At 37.8% G+C, this 20,538-nt stretch overlaps 2 protein-coding genes across 4 annotated transcripts in view; one reads left to right on the top strand and one right to left on the bottom strand.

Moving 5' to 3' along the window:
- The window catches only part of LOC139138526 (coiled-coil domain-containing protein 152-like), a 50,310-nt gene that overhangs the window by 6,598 nt on the left and 23,174 nt on the right, over positions 1–20,538 (top strand). For all 3 annotated transcript variants that reach the window (XR_011553630.1, XM_070706935.1, XM_070706936.1), the window contains exons 4-5: positions 2,571–2,639; positions 4,858–4,922. Coding sequence is in view for 2 of the 3 variants with exons in the window: in XM_070706935.1 (XP_070563036.1) it covers positions 2,571–2,639; positions 4,858–4,922 (134 nt within the window). In the remaining variant the exon portion in view is untranslated. The remainder of the gene's footprint in view (positions 1–2,570; positions 2,640–4,857; positions 4,923–20,538) is intronic.
- LOC139139434 (uncharacterized) lies at positions 5,970–12,604 on the bottom strand. Its single transcript, XM_070708348.1, has 4 exons — positions 12,140–12,604; positions 11,684–11,868; positions 10,325–11,213; positions 5,970–6,069 (listed from the first exon to the last, which is right to left on the bottom strand). Exons 1-4 carry the CDS (start codon positions 12,598–12,600, stop codon positions 5,970–5,972), a joined length of 1,635 nt encoding a protein of 544 aa, XP_070564449.1. The 5' UTR covers positions 12,601–12,604.

Raw genomic sequence — 20,538 nt, 5'->3', positions numbered from 1 at the left:
TTCATCTTTAAATAAGCCATGAACAAATGACAGAAGAGTACAGGTGGTTTCAATGTGATTGTAATTAGTGTACTTTGGAACAGAAAGACACAAACTGATAACCAGGGAGATATGTCAGCAGGTTAATGCTTGTGAAGATTTTACTCTGACAGTAAAATAATAACAGAAATGAACTGCAACTCCATTCGAGCAGCATAAATTAAAAAAGCATGAGGTTTTTTCCAAAGCTGTCTGTGCATGTTAAATCATAATGCATAACCAAAGGCCAAAACTAAAGAATCAGTCTTCTTTTGATTGAAGTAGGCAGGTTAAAAGAAGTATCACTGCTGGAGTTCCCACTAGCTGCAACAGAAGAGTAGAATCTTGTTAACGTGCATTTGTTTCTTTCTTTGAGATGCTTCAAATATTGATTACTTAATCATCTAGAATGGTGACGGGACATGTTATATTAATAATTTGTAAACCAGGTCAGCATAGATGCTATTTGATTAGAGTCCCACCAGCTATAACTCTTGAAATTTGTTGACCTCAAAATATCTTATTCTCTCCTGGTTTTCTCAGTATTCTAACCGCTGAAGAGATATGAGCTTTTACTGCATTAGGAAACCATTCCTTTGTGAAACATTTGACAGTCATTTTGATTTCCTGCCATTTTCTAAAATTGGTATACAGAGGAAACAGTTGAAAGCATTCACCCCATACATTACATTGAACTACTCTGTGTAGTTTATGTGAAGATTTAGGTGCCAATATGCACAATATCCACAGTTTTTGCTTTTCCGTATAGGGCTGCGATTTAATGTTTTGGTAAACATTTAATCGTGGTGTAATCTATGTCTTGTTCAAATTGCACATACAATACCGGTGGATATTTAATAATAAGTGTATACACGCACCTACTGGTAAATTAGTACATTCTCACAAACTTATTTTGAAAGTAAAATCATCAAAATAATGATAAAAGATACAGCTAGTGGGGCTCTAATTTCTTCAAAGCTGCACATGATCACAAACATGAACTGTTTTCCTTGTGTCAAAGATTTCATATTCTGTCAAATTTTCATGGGGCTTGGTCCTGGAATACAATAAAATTTACATTGTTTTGTTGACATTACATGTATTAAGGCCATTTTATATATCAAGTGTTGTATTTCTTTTTAAATCCAATTTTAATTGTTCATATATATTTTTTCTGCATTGTAGAGTTTTTAGCTACTATAGACTATCGTCTATAGAAGCTATTGGGATGGGTATCCGTCCGGCGTCCGTCGTCAGTCTGTATGTATGTATGTATGTATGTATGTATGTCCGTTTGTGAGGCGTCCGTCCACTCAAATATCTTGAGAACCGCAGTACTTACTGGTTTGATATTTCTTGTGTAGATGAAAAATATGATTTTGAGAAAGTAGTTTTTTTAATTTTTTGATATTGTTGAAAATATTCAAATTAACGCCAAAAAAGGCGTTTTTGGTAAAAAATCTTCTTCTTCATAACCGCTGGTCAGACAGCTTTGTTATTTGGTATACAGGTCCCTAGGGATAACTCAACTTAGATTTCTTGAAATTGTGATGAAATATGCAAATCTGTATTTTTAAGGAATTTTTTTTCCATTTTTGGTCAGGCCATCCTGAAATGAGCTATCAAAGATATCTACCTTCTTCATCAATACATGTGTCACAAAAGGTTATACTCTACATAACACAGCAGAGCTCTGTCAACTGTTGGGTCGCTTGTTTTTTCAAAACCGCTGGTCAGACAACTTTAATATTTGGTTTACAGGTCCCTAGGGTGACCTTAGTGAGATAATTTCATACAGTCAGGAAATGTTTAATTTTGTATTCATGTCTATAGTAGCTTCAGGGACTTTGGCCCTATGTTTTAGTTTTCATTTCTTTTTTGATGTCTTTTTAAACAGCATCCTTTATCAAAACAGCATCCTTTATCACATTATTCTGTGGATATTGATGCTTTATAAATAAATTATTATCATATTATCAACCCTTTTCCTGCCAGACAGTATCACTTCCCCATCTGCCAACTCAGTGAAAATCGGTTAATATTTTCACCCATTTGGATTGGTCTGTTCCAACAGCTTTAGTCAATAAAAATCGTGTTTACAGTGTCTGTGCTTTCAGGGGCCTTCTAATGCTCAATTTTTTGTTAAAATGCACCAAATGGGACATATTATGCTTCACTAGTTTTAACAAACTTGACCCGATGGTGAAATATGAACTTGGCAAGAAAAGGGTTAAAGATGTAGATATGTGGGCAAGTGTAAATTCGTTTGAGCAGTCAGCAGCACAGAGTTATTAGGAAAATAAAAAATTATGAATAGAAACTGAATTATGAGTATGGTAATTTACAATGATTATGTCAGCAGAGGCATTGTAATTTAACTTAGATCTGCCAGTGTTTGTACTTCAAAATATAGTTTTGAACAATATGCACATGTACAACTTGTCCCTTTAATAAAGATGTATAAATTCAGTCTTTAGGCAAAGCTAAATGTAGTACCTAATTTGCTTGTTATTGAAACTGTTTATCCTAAATTTGGTGATTTATTTCTCCAGATGTTGAACGCTTACAAGCCATGGTAAACCAGTTACAGTCTACCTTGTCAAAACGATGTCATATTGAAGGTAGGCAATATAAGGTGCTTTTGCAAAGCCCAAAGTGTGTTTATATTAAAATGTATAGCCTAAATAAGAGAATATTTTATTCCCACTGTCAATTGTAGCATATGTGTTATATACATATATATATATATATATATATATATATATATATATATATATATATATATATATATATATATATATATATATATATATATATATGGTGAATAATAAAGAGTAGGCAAATGAGTAGAATTTACAAAGTTGACTACCTTTTATGTTATGCTTCCCTTCATATGAAATTTGTGTTTGCCAAACACAGAAACTCGAAACCCCAATGATAAATGCTGTATCTTCTTGTACATGTAAGTGTCAGCTGTCTCTATATCACAAGCATGTAAGGCAATAGGAGTGCATCAAACATGCATGAAGTTGGTTTGAAAAGTATGACATACACTACTGCAATGCCCATGAGTGACCTTACGGGTGATCGAGTCACTTGTCATCATAGCGCAAACAATAGAACGTGCACTCTACGACGCGCGCGTCCACTGTACGGGACCGTGCTCACTGTAAAAATTACACCATGGTTTTGATGGGAATCTATCTCCGTACAACTTATTGTCAGAGCTTTAAGCATGAAAGGGACGTTGTTAGTGATGATTGAATGATCATTATATTCTTCGAGGTGTAAGGTTTAAATGTTTGAATGTTGATATATTTACAAAGTATTTAAAAATCCCAACAAAATAATTTGAAAAGGACATATTTCTCATCAAATTGTATATTTTCCCATTTCACATGTGTGGAGGGGGTGATGTTAAGCAATGTAGCATTGTAAATAGGCTGGTGACCCCATATTTTTATTTTATGCATATAATGTGCAATATCTGAACAATAATTTATGTGAAAATAAACAAAAGTGTTGGATTCAAAATCTAAATAATTCTACAAACTATGGATAAGGCATGGTCATTACTTTTAAGTTTGCAACAGCTTTAACTGTTGTTTTGGAAGGCCTGAGAAGTGATAATTTAAATCCTTATGCACATTTTCAGTGGAAAAATAGCTCAAACGTTCATTTATTATTCAATGTAGTTCACATGTAAATAAAACAAGTGCAGCATTTGAAGAAAGGAACTGAAAGTAAATATACCGGGTTGGGCAACGCTTACGGGAGATTCATGATTTCTGTCATTCGAATGGGAAAAAGTGTGTGTATTTCAAATCCTTCTAGCTGGCTGCCAAATTAATCAGGTGACATATTGATTTTTTTGTCATTACCTCATTCTCACATATAATTCTTACTGTTAGAGAAAAATAACGAAAATTGTTGGTAAGAAATTTAGTGGCTTGATCACCCTTAACATCTGATTGTTAGCTGTATGTTCAGAACTTGTGCTCATGACTTGTGCTCTAATTCTAAATGACCTTCCACAATTTCATTTGTTTTCCAAAGTGTATCCATTCATGGCCAGTTAAAAGTTTAAATGTCAGTCTCTGTGTGAAATACCAAAATCACTCCAAATCCTATGCAGTTTCCTTTACTTTCAGTGTGTTCTACTTTGAGGGTAGATGACCACCTGTAAGTAGTGAAATGTCAGTCAATTCCATCAACGAAACTTGCATTAGAAATGCAAGATTCTGTCATTGTAATTTTCTTGGTACTTCCACAAAAAGACGAGGTATTAAATGCTTTTTAAAAGTGTATTCAAACATAAGTGTCACCGTTTCAAGCTACTTTTCACGATATAATTGTGCATCTTATCAATTGGTCAGCAACCCAGTGGTTTCCCTCAAACATCTGTAAATGTAAAGAAGTATATGTAAAGAAGTGTTTGGTATCTAAACTTAAAGAAAATGACAGTTAATATTTTTGAAGGCTCAAATTTGTCAAAAACTGGATAAAATCCAAGGTTTGATGTATTTCTATATAATGTGTCTCAAATATCAAAATGAGAATACCCATTTGTATCTTCATATTTCTTGTCTACTCACTGTTATCAATAACATTTACAGTTTTAAAGGAAATCACAATGTTTTTATATTTTTGGACAGTTGTCCACCTAAAGGGTAACTTTGGCATAAACAGGTTCAATAAAGCTGTACTTATTAGTAACAATAGTATTCTTGAAGAAAATTATTGGCAAAGAAATTCCATGCTTCTTGTAATACATGACAGTTTCAAAATATCAGGCGCTAACTTTGCATCTTTCCTATGAAAACATATTTTACCCACCAGAACAAAATGTTGAGTTAAAGGACAAGCTAGCCAGACAGGAAGAAGAAATAGGCAAGATAAAACAGGTCAGATAGGCAGAAAGACCAGTGTTTTGAAATCATACATGTACAAATCAGGTTATGTGTTCATGAATGTAAACATACAGTGTTTGTCTTTGCATATTTTACAGAACAGAAGCAGCTACACTATTTTCATTTTCTGTGCTTTCATATTTGGCGTTTACTTTTGTGAACCAACAACACCGATGTTTTTTAATAAGTATATAAGATAAGAAACTATGATTTGTTTGATGTCGGCGAATTCATCACTTCAAGACCTGTGCTTGATTTTGTAAAATCCTCCTGATAGTATGATCTCCAAACAAATGGCCAGCATACAACCTAAACTGTTCATGATGTCGTTCACACAAAATCAAAACGTCAGTTTGTGGAGTGGTCTTCCATTCATAATTCAAAAGTGCAAACCATAAAGAGGAAGTACAGTATCCACATGTCCCTTATGAAAATTTTAGCCTTCCCGACAAGATTTTCGGGAGCTCTCCAGAAAAGGTCCCGCAGTGGTCCAGGAGCTCTCCAGGACCATCTTTCCGGGAGAGCGTGGCATTGCTATTCAATTAGGTTTGCTGGATCCCTCCCGGAAAGATTAATGTCTCTCTGCAGGACAGGTTAGCTGTCGCTCTGCTGGACGGTTATAGCTGCCGCTCTGCCGGGCTGGTTAGGTGTTGCTCTGCGGGGCGGGTTAGCTGTCGCTCTGCCGGGCAGGTTAGCTGCCGCTCTGCTGGGCAGATTAGCTGCTGCTCTGCCAGGCAGGCTAGCTACTGCTCTGCCAGGCAGGCTAGCTGCTGCTCTTCCATACAAAAATCAACCTACCTTCTGCAATCTGACTAACATTTACTCCAACAACCTGAAACGTATCACTGCTGCTGAAAATCAGCCATTACCAAGCCATCATCTCGCAACCTACACCACTCTGCTGGCCCCCCCCCCCTCAAAAAGAATGCAAGGGCTAAAAAGTTGGTAGGAATAAAATTTAATCCACCATATTTTTAAAGCCAATCAACATAACCGATATAAAAATGTTCAAGTGTCCGTAAAGTCCTTAACTTCATATTGTCACAACGACGGATTATTCTGAAAGACTTGTACTTGTCTGTTACAGCTTTGGTTATTGCTTGACTTGTCATCTTGAAGTTGTCCTATGTGTACATGTAAGCTGGAAAAAATATAAAAAAGTTCAAGTCAGATATAAAGTTTATCAAACTTATGACAAAATTATGTATGCAAGTTAGAATCCTCGTTGGAGTTGAAAATTTTGACTCGTTCAACAGCCATCAAACATTGAAGACTGTGAAATTTGAATGTATTCATAAAATAAAGAAAATGTTCCCTCAACTTGTGAATGACAAAATGTGATTTATAGCAGTAGTCTAGTATCAATCTGTTCAACTTGCAATTTGCTTCAAACTAGGAAAGTAGTAGAATCATTGGCATAAAACAAAATTTAATTTGCAGATGATTTATCCCCTGCAGTTATTCCGTTAAGATTGTAGACTTCACCATGTAAAACTTGCTTGGTTTGAGTACGCTTCATTGCATACCTACATGAACTTTCTAAAGCCAAATTGAAACATAGTTAGAAAAAAGGTAGGTCTTTGTACTGAGCTTATATCTAAGTTGCTTATCAAAAGGTTGCAGCATTAAATGCAATAGAATATTGTATGCATATTTTGTGATGTAAGAGTTCATGTAGAACTTCAATGAAATATTGTTATGAAATATTGTAAATTAATTACTGATTCCCCTTACAATATGCCAGCAAAATATCTACAGGTTACATATAAACAAATGTCAAAATACGTTAATAAAAATTTTAAAATAAACTTCAATTTTAAGGACACACGTTCAGAATGATCTTATAAGCAGACAGATGTATATTGATGTCATAGAGAAGTGCGTTTTGGAATACATGTAGCAGGTACCAGACTCGGTCAAGAGTTTGAGAACTTAATTCGTATCCAACAATTCCTAAATGTATTGTTCTTTCTTTGTTTTATATCTGTCCTTTTATATCGTACATTGAGGGAAATTTGTATACATGAGCAAAAGTTTTACCTTTGCCAATGCAAGAGAGAAGTATATTATTGTAGATAATAGTATCGGCATGTACTCCATTTTTTGTGTACACTGTACCACGGTCCCTCTATCGTTGTACACTCTACGTTCAACCTCACGAGTTATACCAATTTATTAGAATTCATACAATTGAACAGTATTACTCGAGAATTGCGCCGAACAAAAACAGTAAAAAACTACGTCTTCACGTCGCAGAGAAGGCAAATCGAAAATGTACTTACCGAAGTTTAAACGATCGCCTAGATCCACGGGTGATCATTGTTCAAATCGACGAGCCGATCGATCTCCACAAGCTGATCATGACGACGATGACTTTTTACGCGTCGTAAACATTGCCTATAGGTTTTACATACATAGTTAGCGTGTATGAAGTCGTCACGACGATGTCAAACAGCAAATTTACGCGAAATTTTGTCAAACTTATAGGGAAAAATCAGCGACAATTTACTCAGTAATTCAAAGGTCGTAACTGTCCAAAATTGCCGCTGAGATTTGACCTTTGATTGTTTTACCAATCTGACCAATCATAACGAAGTCTTCACATGATCTATGATGTCATCATGCGTGATACTATTACTTCCGGTACAAAGTCCTCGCGATAAACGAATCACAAATCCCGAGCGCGCTGTGTATTATGGGATTGGGGCAAAGGTCAAGTGGCATCAACCGACTCAGGCTTACGTAACTACGGTAAACAATACACAGACCGGCAACAATAATACGGAAGTTATCGTGCGAAACAGGTGCGTATCGATTATTTCTTCAGATTTACTCTCTATATTTTACTCACAACGACATTTACTTGTATCGCTGTCAGCTATTTAGCAGAATTATTCTTTCAAACCGAAAAAAAATTACTATTTTACACGGTTCCTCAAGTCCGATGCGTCGCCGGGGCCCGGACGCCGGGTAGGCGTACGTTATCGTAGATTACGTTCGATGGTATTCGCACGTTGATTTGTACAAATGGAACCGAATCACAAAATAAATTTCTTTTTGATGTTTGTCGTTTCATAAATTGAGAAAACAAGTAAGATTTTGGCGATATTCTCCCCAAATATTCCTTGAACGATCAACGTATTCGTAATGGATTTCCCGCCGTAACAAGTTACGGGTATCGACAGCTCGTTTTGGCGGTAAAACAAACACATAACTACCGAAGATCGAAATTTGGGTCTCGATCTTTACTTATCCTCCATAACCTCATAAAAGTCACTTAATTCCAAAGTGCTCCTTCGAGTTGTATATTGTATGACCTGGTCATATTTTTGGCCATAAATAATGTTTAAACAGACGAACAGAAAATTGTGTATTTTCAATCTATTGCTTTGTGACTAAACTTTTAAAATGCTTTCCTTTCAGAATGCCAGGACATCGTAATTGTTGTGTAGTCGGCTGTGGAAACAGTGGCGTCAGGTTAGAAAAATGGATGGCAAAGGTTTGCTCGAGTCACAACTGCTTATTGGACAGGGGCGGTGCAATTGTCGTCCACCATTCACCCTTTTCCCGTTTCCAACGGGTCTCAAAGATGAATCGGGTAGACTCAGATGGCAACGATTGATCAATCGAAAAGATGGTAACGGTAAAAACTGGAAACCAAACAGGTACTCTAGAGTTTGTTCTCGCCATTTCATCGACGGCACACCAACGAAAGAACACCCAGACCCTACCCTATACCTCGGCTATACTTATACTAGACGACAAATCATCAATTCCAGACGGAAGCCAGTGAACAGGATTGTTGTCGTCAAGTCTGATGACAGTGATGGAAATAGCGAATGCGCATCTTTGCCAACATCCAGTGATGCTCCACTACACTCTGCAAAAATTTCATCAATTACATCGTCATCGCCAATAACAACTCACAATAACGATCATGATTATTGTTCTTCGCCTTGTGAACCCAGCACATGTATAAACGAAAGATGCACCGAGAAACTGAAAGCTAAAGACAGGGAGATAGACTTGCTGAGACAATATACAGGTATATTAAAACGAGAAGTTCAAAACTTGAAAACAAAACTCAACGACAAAATCAAACAGCCCTTCAGTCATTTAAACCTTTCTGATGATAGAAAAACAAAACTTTTTACAGGATTGCCAAACAGAAAAACTTTCGACAGCCTGTTTGATAAAGTCCTTCAAAGTAAGGCTTCGAAACTTAAATACTGGAGGGGTCCAAGTAAACTGTCAACCAAGGTGCATAGGTTTACACGGACACAAAAAAAATCTGGACCAAGTCGCCGACTCAGACAAAAGGATGAATTCCTTCTAACACTGATGAAATTGCGTCTTGGCAGTACTAATGCAGATCTTGCTGATCGTTTCGGTATAAGTTCAAGTACTGTTAGTAATATCATCAACACGTGGTTGCGATTTTTAGCCCGTGAACTAAAATGCCTTATTTACAACCCTCCGAGAGAAGTGGCAAGTCAACACTGTCCCATGAAATTTAGAAAATCAAAGTATAAGAATGTTAGATACATAATAGACTGCACGGAAGTTTTCATTGAAGCACCAAAGGACCCAGTTGTGCGTGCAGCCACATTTTCTGATTACAAACATCACGAAACAATTAAATTTTTAGTTTCTATTATGCCATGTGGGATGTTCAATTTTGTATCTGAGACATGGGGTGGGAGAACGTCTGACGTGTACTTGACTAGACAGAGCGGGTTCTACGACATACTACAATACAATGACGAAATAATGGCAGACAAAGGTTTCACTATTGCTGATGACCTATTACTGAGACACTGTCATCTTCACATACCCCCTGGCAAACGAGGGTGACGAAACAAATGTCCAGGCGTGACGTTCTACGAACAAAAGAAATTGCGAATTTGAGGATTTTTGTTGAAAAAGCCATAAGAAGGTTGAAAACATTCAAAATTTTGAAAAATGAATTTCCAATCACACTTTTGGATAAAGCTGATGACATCGTTGTGATATGTTCAGCAATCTGCAACACTTATCCAAAACTGTGTATGTAAGCTTAGTTCTGCTGTATGGACCATGTAAATAGAAAAAGTTATTCTTATCTTGTATATTGTAAGTAACGAAATAAACACTGTATTAATTTCAAATTCAAAAACACTTGTCGCATTTTATTTATTTTCTGGTACGAACGTAAACTTAATAACTCCTGTGAAAGTTTAAATACACTGTCTCTCCCATATTACTCTTCAATTACAACACAAGAGGATAATAATTCATTAGCTACATATGTATTAAAAAAATAGTCGAGGTTGGTCACAAGGTCTGACCAATATTTCTCATCGAAGTTAACTCGAAGTGTAAGATTCCCGGCGAAAGTAAATACGAATAGATCACACCATTGTGTGCCGGTAATGGCCATCTGACCCTGAATTTGTGCGAAATATAGGTGATTTCTTTTTAATTTAATACTTCCACTATCGTCTAATTGTATGTAATCTAAATTATACACGGATGGAACTGAATGGCGAATTCGGAAGGGGCATTTACATTCCATTAATCCTACTTCACAACATTTACAGCTCACAACAAGATCTGGTGAAGCACCAAGATAAGGCTTATGTTTATCGACAAACAGACCACACTCCCTATGACCGAATCCTTCGTGTTTGCTTTTCATCAGCTCGATGTACGCTTTCTTTGCCTCGGGTTCAAGTGTTCGACCATGCTTCACAGATTCAACAGTGTCAATGGAAACATCATGTCCTAATATTGTTTTTAAGAGAAAGTCAATGTTATGTAAATTATTTGGATGATTTTTGATTGTGTTCACCTTTGTATAGATCGAATAAAACTTAGACGCAGTTAGTCTTCCAATACGTTGATTACGCCATAAACTATTACAATGCTGACCCACAGTTTTGCTTTCCAACATATGAATATCATAATCACTATAATTTACATTCTTAAGTTTGGAAAGAAATTCATCTGTAGTATCGGATAACTTTGCAAGCTTTAAAATTTCATTTTCCTCGATAGCTTTTGGATCATCTAACAAAATCGATTTTGTTTCTTCAGAGATCGCATCAATCACAACAGAGTCCGACAGTTCTGCTCCACCTCCTACTTGGAATTTATTTTCCCTCATGGCTCTATAACATCCGTTGGGGACTGATGTCTGCAAGATATCAAGCAGGTTGGAACGTCTGACATCTTCATTTTCTTCCGGTATATATCCGTCAGGCCGAAACTGTTTTCGACTCCTGTCAACAAGGGGTCTTGAAGCAACTGTAAACAAAACACTTTAATGATTAATATCTTCGAGAAAGTTTTATTCTCTTATGGAGGAGATCCATAAACAGACTTCTTGCGTTGTTCCGTTAACTTTTTGTACGTGAGATTTGTTATATCGTAAAATTTGAGAGTAATATGTACAATCGTATAACAATATCGTCACTATCCCCACTTGGTGTTGATGACATCTTTAATACTCCGAATGACTGGAATATGTTTGAAAAATAACGACATAATTTTCAGAAACATGCATCATAGTGCCGGGAGGAATATGGTCGACACATATTTGGCTGAAAGTACTGAATCCATAGACTGCAAATCCCAGTCGTGTGCGGGAGGTCCGTACCTGCGCCCCCCAAAAACAGGGTCCTGGGGACTTGGCACGGAGCGCCAGAACACAACTGGGCCTTACAGTCTACTGAATACATAGATACAAAATAACAATAGAATGTTAGTGAAAATACCTTTGCTGAATTTAGAGACTTTGAAGTCCATGTCTTTCACACGCAATGGTTCAATATGCGTTTTCTTGGCTGGGATATTCCATTGGCACAGTTTAGACGTACATGCTACATTTGTCTGGCCTGTTCTGACTGCCGCTTCAACACGAAAAAACATCGCTGTTATGTGAATGCATGAACATCCTAGTCTGCGAAATGTAACAAGAAAAAAAAACGGATTGTTGGTAAATTACTAGAATAATAGCAAAATTGTAGTTTAGTATATTACTAAATAGTCTTAGATAGGATGGAAGGTATGAACCAGAACGAAACATTTCAAGACATGTCAGAGACGATATTTAAGTATTTTGCTTAGAGACAATTTTATAATTGTTTGAGGTGGATGACACTAATACAATGAATGCGTGTATTAAGGGAATGTGAGTGAGTGAGTGAGTGAACGAGTGGATGAATATTTACCCGGCAGTACAAGAGCAATAGGCACTTTTTATATCACCAGTTTTCTTTACTACACATATCCAAACTGTGTGAGGAACATCACCAATCTTCATGGTGTGGCAGCAGTTTGCTTTCAAAAAGCAATATTCTGAATGCTGGGATACTGCGTGATAAAATATTTCTTTCAACCAGCCACCAGTATACAGCCTGTATGCTTTCCCTTCCTTGTACTCATTCAAGAGACGTTGCTGTAGAGGTACGTCGTTGCCAGGGTGGTTCGCCATAATGTACATGGTAATATCGCTTAGGAAGATGGAAGGCCACATTTCCATTCCACGGTCTTCACCAACCCAACCATCTCCAAGTGACATAGGGTCTGGTAAAATGTTCCCTTCTGGGGTCGTCAAAAGAGACACCAGAAACAGATGCCTCTCAGCCGACATTTCCGAAGCCGTCGGTGACTCTGGTATGTTTTGTTCCATGGCGGCAAAACTCGGGCCACTAACTCATCCTTCCTGCCTGACGTTTTCATATTTCGTTTGCGGAGGTAGTCTTTCAGTGCCGGTACTCTCCACATACTGATGGTCCGATAACTAATTATCTCTGCCATGTTTGTAATCTACAACAAATTTGAAAGGGAGTGGATTAAAAACCTAAATATGATTATTCTTAATGTTGAGCTCGCCAACCTAGTCCTGATATTTCCAATCAATCAACTAAGACTTACCCAAAATTCACTATAAGATTTGAAAAAATACGGTGCGTAGGCCTATTTTTAGCTAGCTCATAAGCTTATTATTTTTGAAACGAAATAAGTTGATGACAGCACATTGCATTACGAATTTGTGTAGTTTTTAATTTTATAAGCGACAAATCATACGATAAATTATATTCCAATAAACAAATAACTAACGGTACATGTTTACATTAACGAATTTATGCCAAAGATCGAGACCCAAATTCGATCTTCGGTAGTTATGTGTTTGTTTTACCGCCAAAACGAGCTGTCGATACCCGTAACTTGTTACGGCGGGAAATCCATTACGAATACGTTGATCGTTCAAGGAAATATTTGGGGAGAATATCGCCAAAATCTTACTTGTTTTCTCAATTTATGAAACGACAAACATCAAAAAGAAATTTATTTGTGATTCGGTTCCATTTGTACAAATCAACGTGCGAATACCATCGAACGTAATCTACGATAACGTACGCCTACCCGGCGTCCGGGCCCCGGCGACGCATCGGACTTGAGGAACCGTGTAAAATAGTAATTTTTTTTCGGTTTGAAAGAATAATTCTGCTAAATAGCTGACAGCGATACAAGTAAATGTCGTTGTGAGTAAAATATAGAGAGTAAATCTGAAGAAATAATCGATACGCACCTGTTTCGCACGATAACTTCCGTATTATTGTTGCCGGTCTGTGTATTGTTTACCGTAGTTACGTAAGCCTGAGTCGGTTGATGCCCACTTGACCTTTGCCCCAATCCCATAATACACAGCGCGCTCGGGATTCGTGATTCGTTTATCGCTGCAGTGTAACTAGCATGAAGTACAGCGGACTTCAAAAGCGTTTAAAAAGTACACTGACGGAAAGTTCATTGAAAAAACCTAGAGCGTTCGATCGACTATCCAAGCAACAGTACATTGAGAGCTCCTGTGGCCATGACTAAGTCGCGTCACGATGTCAGAATATAGCAGGAATATAGTGGCGAAACCCTACGTATAGCATTCCATATGTCGCCGTACTACAAGTTACAACTGTACTACTACCGTAAATCTATAGTGTGCCTTTTCGGTTTACGGGACCCAAGTTTCAATGAAAATTGTATTCTTTGCGACAGAGTGAGATACGAAAACCAACGCATCAGTTCAACTGTGTAAACTTGTGTTCGCGTGTGTTTTCTCTGGAGAGTTGAGGTTACACGTATTACGTGCACGGACATTCATCCATGGGTTGCAAAGGTACTACTACCGTAAATCTATAGTGTGCCTTTTTGGTTTTACGGGACCCAAGTTTCAATGAAAATTGTATTCTTTGCGACAGAGTGAGATACGAAAACCAACGCATCAGTTCAACTGTGTAAACTTGTGTTCGCGTGTGTTTCTCTGGAGAGTTGAGGTTACACGTATTACGTGCACGGACATTCATCCATGGGTTGAGAACACAATAACAATAATGAAAATGGAACTTCAAAAGTCGGCGATTTAGTAACTGCACTGATCAAAGTAAAAATTATGTTTTTGGAAATAATTGTCGATGAGATAATTTGTAAGGTCAAATATTGTCACAGACGTGATGTAAATCCTATAATAAAAGCAAGCAATGAAATGTTATTGTTATCAATTATTATTTCCTTCGTGGACTACGGCCGATTTTCTAGAGATTTTCGTTGCTGCCATGAATTTAATTTTGAATTTTCTTACGGATTAATTTATCATGGGCTCAAAAAGTAACCTGATGGGCAAAGAAAACATTTTCATAGGAATCTTTTGTGGCTGCCTATAGTGTACTCATGATACCATTTTTAGCAGTTTGTAGCTCGATCGCCTCAATCACATCATAGCAGCTTTTACTGTCTATTAATTATCACACTGTGAATGAACTATTAGCACTGCAAACCCACGCTCACGTTCATACATCGCTTGGGCTTATGTCTACCATCTGCAAACTTCATTTATTTTTATTTTATTTTTTTATATTTGTGATAGACAATACCGCAGCAAATATTAAGCTTTAATACTGATCGCCTCTGTGCAACTATGAACACATGTAAGTCGATCTGTCCTCTGCTACCTCCATGGTCTGATAGTCAAAATACATTAAGTGCAGAGATGCTGCTCCACTCCTATCATTTTCTGTCGCTCTACGGGACAGATTTGTTGTTAGATATATCTGATCAGCCACAATTATTAGGCCACTAATGTTCCTGCAGAGATGCTGCACCATTCAAGTAATTTGCTGCCGCTCTGCCGGACAGATTTGTAACAAAGTGATCTGCCCAGCTAGCGGGGCAGATTCTGCGGGCCAGAAATCTGCCCTGGAACTCTGCAGCTTTAGTCCCAGAACAGTCCTGTCGCTCTCCTGCAGCTTTCCTGCCGCTCTCCTGCCAGGACCTCATTTTTAAGTCCCCGCAAGCGGGGACTTTATGGGTTAGGTCATGTCCGTCCCGGCGTCCTTCCGTCCGTGCACCTGTCATCAACGATTTCTGTGGCATCTGTGAAGCGATCGTTTTGTAACTGGGCATAAATGTAGTACCATATGGTCTCTTGATGCACAGTCCTTATTATCTCAAAATAATTCAATTTAGTCACCAAAATTACTCTTGATGTCTTTTATTCAGACTTTTTTTCTCTGAATCCGAATCTGAAGCCAATGTTTGGATCATGTAAATACACTGATGACGTAAATCACCGGAACTGTACGATTATTTATGGGGGAGACGCTAGCAAAGGTTGTAGTCGATTCCAAAAGGTATTTCGCAGGACTGGTGACGGTTTCGGTTGGTCAGTTTTAGGAGTTTTAGGCGTCAAGCGTTGTCTGTCGTGATGAACGAGAGCCACAGAAAGCTTTAGTAATTTGCAAAAAATGTCATCTCGTCAGTTTTAAACGTCATCGTTGACAAGCACTACGGTTGTTTATGCGGGCTCCCGTAAAATAATGGTATGGTCAGACGATTTGAATCGCTGGTGATCACATGCAGTGAACACGTGCTCTGAAATGTGGCTGTTTGACACAGTGACAAAGTTATCTATCTGTTTGGGATCAGACGGTCCGTCATGACGGGACGTAAAAATGAAGGCGGCGTTCGACGTCGACTGCATTGGCCACGAATGATGCCGTCTGCAAAGTAATGCTGTACCGAAAAACCGTCATTAATATTCAACTTTTTTCACTACTCGGAAGTTGAAAGAACGGCTAGTACGGGATCGAAATAAAATACTCGAGAAAGAACGTCGACTTTCAAAGTCTGAAGGAGCCATGCTCTGCCCGATGGCTATCCCTTGGTGGAGCGTAACGGTGCGAAGGCCCGCGCTGTTTTTGGAGTTTGGTGATGAATGCCGCAAATAACAACGTTGCAGACGGCTTGTTGAAGCAAACAATATTCGTTCGTATAGCCATGACATGCATGTTGATGATGCCGATCATTGACCAATGTAATTTTGTCTTTCATAGTCAGGATGCAAACCTTTCGATAATACAACCAATGATACAGTCGACCATCGCAGAATTACGGACAGTGTTAGATGTAAAGGAATCATGAATGCAACCTTTCGATAATACAACCAATGATACAGTCGACCATCGCAGAATTACGGACAGTGTTAGATGTAAAGGAATCATGAACGCGAGTTCAGAGAAGAAATCGAAGCCAACCACACGACCTGACATATGCTAATGAGAGCTGCGTCATCCGCTTTGCCTGTGCAAACTCGCGTCGACGCTTCATCGCGCCGAACATTTGATACAGTGAACGGAGGAGCGATTTCCTGCCAACTGTACTACATGTACTAATATCCTATTGTGTCTTGACAAAGTCATAAATGCAAGTAAATACCCAGAGATTGACAATGAACTCCGTGACTACGGTATCGAGGCACTTGAAACTTCATCGATCATCTTGGATCAGACTACGTAAACCGTGAGCACTCACGGCAACGCGTTTAGAAACGACTTCAGACAAGCGAAGTTTACGCTGAGAACTCGGAGTCATGTCGTTTGCTAATTCAAGAATATGCGGAAAGGTTTCCTGCAGTTCGACAATTGACATGTATTGCAGTAGTAATTCCTGTATCCTTGGTTGCATGCGAAAAGGGCTTCAGCTGCTAAAACAGGATCCCGTAGTAGATTTTCCAACGGCAATGTAGATAATTTGATGTTGCTCTCAATGGAAGGGCCGTGTGTTGCCGATTTCCTGTACGGCAGAGCAAGGGAGATATTTGCCTCGAGGGCTCGCAGAAACCCTAGGAATTCTTAGATGTTGAATGTTATTGACATGATACTCAGAATTCAACATTAACACAATTATCAGTAGTTTACAGCTACTAAACATTCCAAACAATGTAAACAGCGGGGACTGTGTCATCTTTCGATGACTTGTTGTATCCACATGTATCTAGCAGTCAGTGAAAAAAGACAACAATATCTGTTTTAGTAATCTGTGTCCAAGCAAAATGATTGCGGAATAACAGCAGATAAAAAAATATGATCAATGCACCATACTTGCCAAATGTCAAATTACAGACTAGCTATAATCCTAGGGTTTGCCTAAATAATTGGCAATTAAAGACTACTGGTGTATAGACTAGTTGTTTATTCGTCATACATCACCTACAACTGCCATAGGGTTCAATAAATTAGTACTGTTTAAGCATAGACATTCACAGTAGACTTGAAGTGAGACTTTTTATGGTTTAAGAGCCTATGTTTGTGATAACACAAGTACAATTTTTGCATCAGATTTTCAATTTGATATGCTGTATGTTCAGAAATCTTAAAACGACCAAAATATCGTAACTTTGATTTGCAAACACTGACATTTCTCAGATACAAACCAAGTGCTCATGTTCTGTGTATGCTGTTAATTATCAACATTATGCCCTCTAATTTTATGACATTTCTAAACTCAAGTCCATTAAAAAATCTTTTATGAAATGTCGTTTCATCAGTACTTGTAATATTTAAACTATCGTCAGTTAGATTCTGAAGTTCCTTGAGTTAGTGGCATGTAAATTTAGCTCAGAAGGCACATTCATTATCATCTTTCAGTGTCAAGCAGTCGTATTATCTCCACAGAGTTGATTCAATGAGAACAACCTTAAATTTGAACATTTGCGTATTATTTTACATTATTTTTAGCTCGTATTTGGTATGTATATAAATACCAAAAAGAGCTTATATGATGAGTCGGTGTCGTCTGTATGGATGTATTGGTATGTATGTATGTATGTGTGGATGTATGTCCGTCACACGCAAAAGCTCCCAAACTGCTGCACCTACCATCACAGTATTTGGTGTACAGGGAGACCCAGGGGTTGAGATGTGACCTTGTTCAAATGAACATGTCAGTGTCAAAAATATGCAAATGAGGTAAGAAAAAGGGGAAATCCTGCAAACGTGCAGGAGTGGTGTCATTAACTGAAACAGCCCACATATCTGAGTTGGCCCGGGAGATTCTGTAATCTCTAGCCTATTTGTATGCAGTGTACCGGTACCTATTATGTGTAGGAGTGGTGGCAGTGACTGAAACAGGCTACTCCACTGACTTTGAGTCATTTCCTGTCGTTGTTCATGAACTGATACATATTGGCAGACCTGCTGAAACCATGAAGGACTGTGTTGAAACATTCCTCAGCTGACCCTGTTCCTATAGTTGACCTCCAGTACCTAAAGTTTCAGACCTTATTTACTTTTGTCATTCTTGTTTTTCTGGTTAAAATATTTCTTGATGGACCAATTCAAACCAAATCTGAGCACTCTGTCCTTGACAGTATTTTTTCAGATATAGGATGATTACTTGCAAAAACTTCTACTTCTTTATCTTCTAGGATTTTGAAGTGTCAAACTAAAACAATCTCCCACAAATCCCTTTAACTTAGAACCATATATTACAAATAACTAGTGATACCTGTATACCAATATGACTGAGTCTCATACAGTTTGTTAGGTGTCCGTGGGGACTTATAGGTTTGGTCATGTCCGTGCGTCCGTCCGTGCGTCCGTCCGTCCGTTCACGCAGATATCTCAGACATGCCTGGAGCGATTTCATTCAAACTTGGTACAAGGATTACTTCATATGTCATACAGATGCACGTCGATTTGTTTTCTGATACGATCCAATATGGCCGCCAGGCGGCCATTTTATTACAATTTTTTCATGTACAGAGCCATAACTCAGACATGTTTCAACCGATTTTATTCAAAGTTGGTACAAGGACATTGACCAATGTCATAGATATGCACGTCAATTTGTTTTGTGATACGATCCAAAATGGCCGCCAGGCGGCCATTTTATTACGATTTTTTCATGTACAGAGCCATAACTCAGGCATGTTTCAACCGATTTTATTCAAAGTTGGTACAAGGACATTGACCAATGTCATACATATGCACATTGATTTGTTTTGTGATACGATCCAATATGGCCGCCAGACGGCCATTTTGTTACGATTTTTTCATGTACAGAGCCATAACTCAGGCATATCTCAACCGATTTTATTCAAAGTTGGTACAAGGACATTGACCTATGTCATATATATGCATATTGATTTGTTTTGTGATACGATCCAATATGGCCGCCAGGCGGCCATTTTATTATGATTTTTCATGTACAACGCCATAGCTCGGACAAATTTCAACCGATTTTATTCAAAGTTGGTACAAGGACATTGACCAATGTCATAGATATGCATGTCATTTGTTTTGTGATATGATCCAATATGGCTGCTGTGCGGCCATTTTGTTACGATTTTATCGTGTACAGAGCCATAATTCAGGCATATCTCAACTGATTTTATTCAAAGTTGGTACAAGGACATTGACCTATGTCATACATATGCACATTGATTTGTTTTGTGATACGATCCAATATGGCCGCCATGTTGCCATTTTTTTTACAATTTTCCATGTCCTGAACCATAACTCAGACATGTATCAAGCAAATTTATTCAAAGTTGGTACAAGGACATTGACTTATAGTATACATATGTACTTCGATTTGTTTCTCGATATGGTCCGATATGGCCACAGGGTGGCAATTTTGTTATGGTTTTTTTCATGTCGAGAGCCATAACTCTGGCAAGTCTCAACTGATTTTATTTAAAGTTTGTACCTGGACATTGACTTATGTCATACATATACAGTACGTGTTGATTTTTAGCTCCCATAGCCATATGTATATATGGCAATGGAAGCTATTCTTATAGGCTAGGGAACTGTCTGTATGTATGTATGTATGTAGTATGTCTGTATGTCTGTATGTCTGTCCGTCAACATCAAAACTCCAAAACCGCTGCACATTTCATCTTGATATTTGGTGTGTACATGGATGATGGGCTGTAGATGAGATTTTGTTCAAATGAAGTTGTCATTACCAAAACTAGGCAAATTAAGTGAAAAAATGTAAAAACAGTCAAAATTGAAAAAAACTCAATAACCACCGAGCAGATTACATGAAATATTAGCATGTAAGTACTTTGGGCTGACCTGAAATGATTGTGCACATCTTGGGTCAGTATCTTGGACTTGCTATTTTTCATAAATTTTTTTGTAATTTTCTCCCATTTTGGTCAAAAAATCTTCTTCTCTGAAACCACAAGTCCGATTGATTTAAAACTTGGTATGGATGTGCATAGGAGTGGCCTTTCCCAAATTTGGGCAAATCGTGGTGAAATTTGCATATTTTTAGTTTACATGTC

The sequence above is a fragment of the Ptychodera flava genome, chromosome 8 (assembly GCF_041260155.1).
Source record: "Ptychodera flava strain L36383 chromosome 8, AS_Pfla_20210202, whole genome shotgun sequence".
In the NCBI taxonomy this organism is placed as follows: Eukaryota; Metazoa; Hemichordata; class Enteropneusta; family Ptychoderidae; genus Ptychodera; species Ptychodera flava.
This window is presented reverse-complemented; position numbering and strand designations above follow the sequence as displayed.

Bases quoted from the DNA above. Each gene is read 5' to 3' on its own strand.
- LOC139139434 (XM_070708348.1), bottom strand. From the start codon at position 12,600: ATGGAACAAAACATACCAGAGTCACCGACGGCTTCGGAAATGTCGGCT. The intron at 11,214-11,683 runs GTATTTTCACTA...TTTTGTTTACAG, and splicing joins AGTCTCTAAATTCAGCAAAG to TTGCTTCAAGACCCCTTGTT. The intron at 6,070-10,324 runs GTGTGATCTATT...TATTTTTTCCAG, and splicing joins GCCATTACCGGCACACAATG to CTTACATGTACACATAGGAC.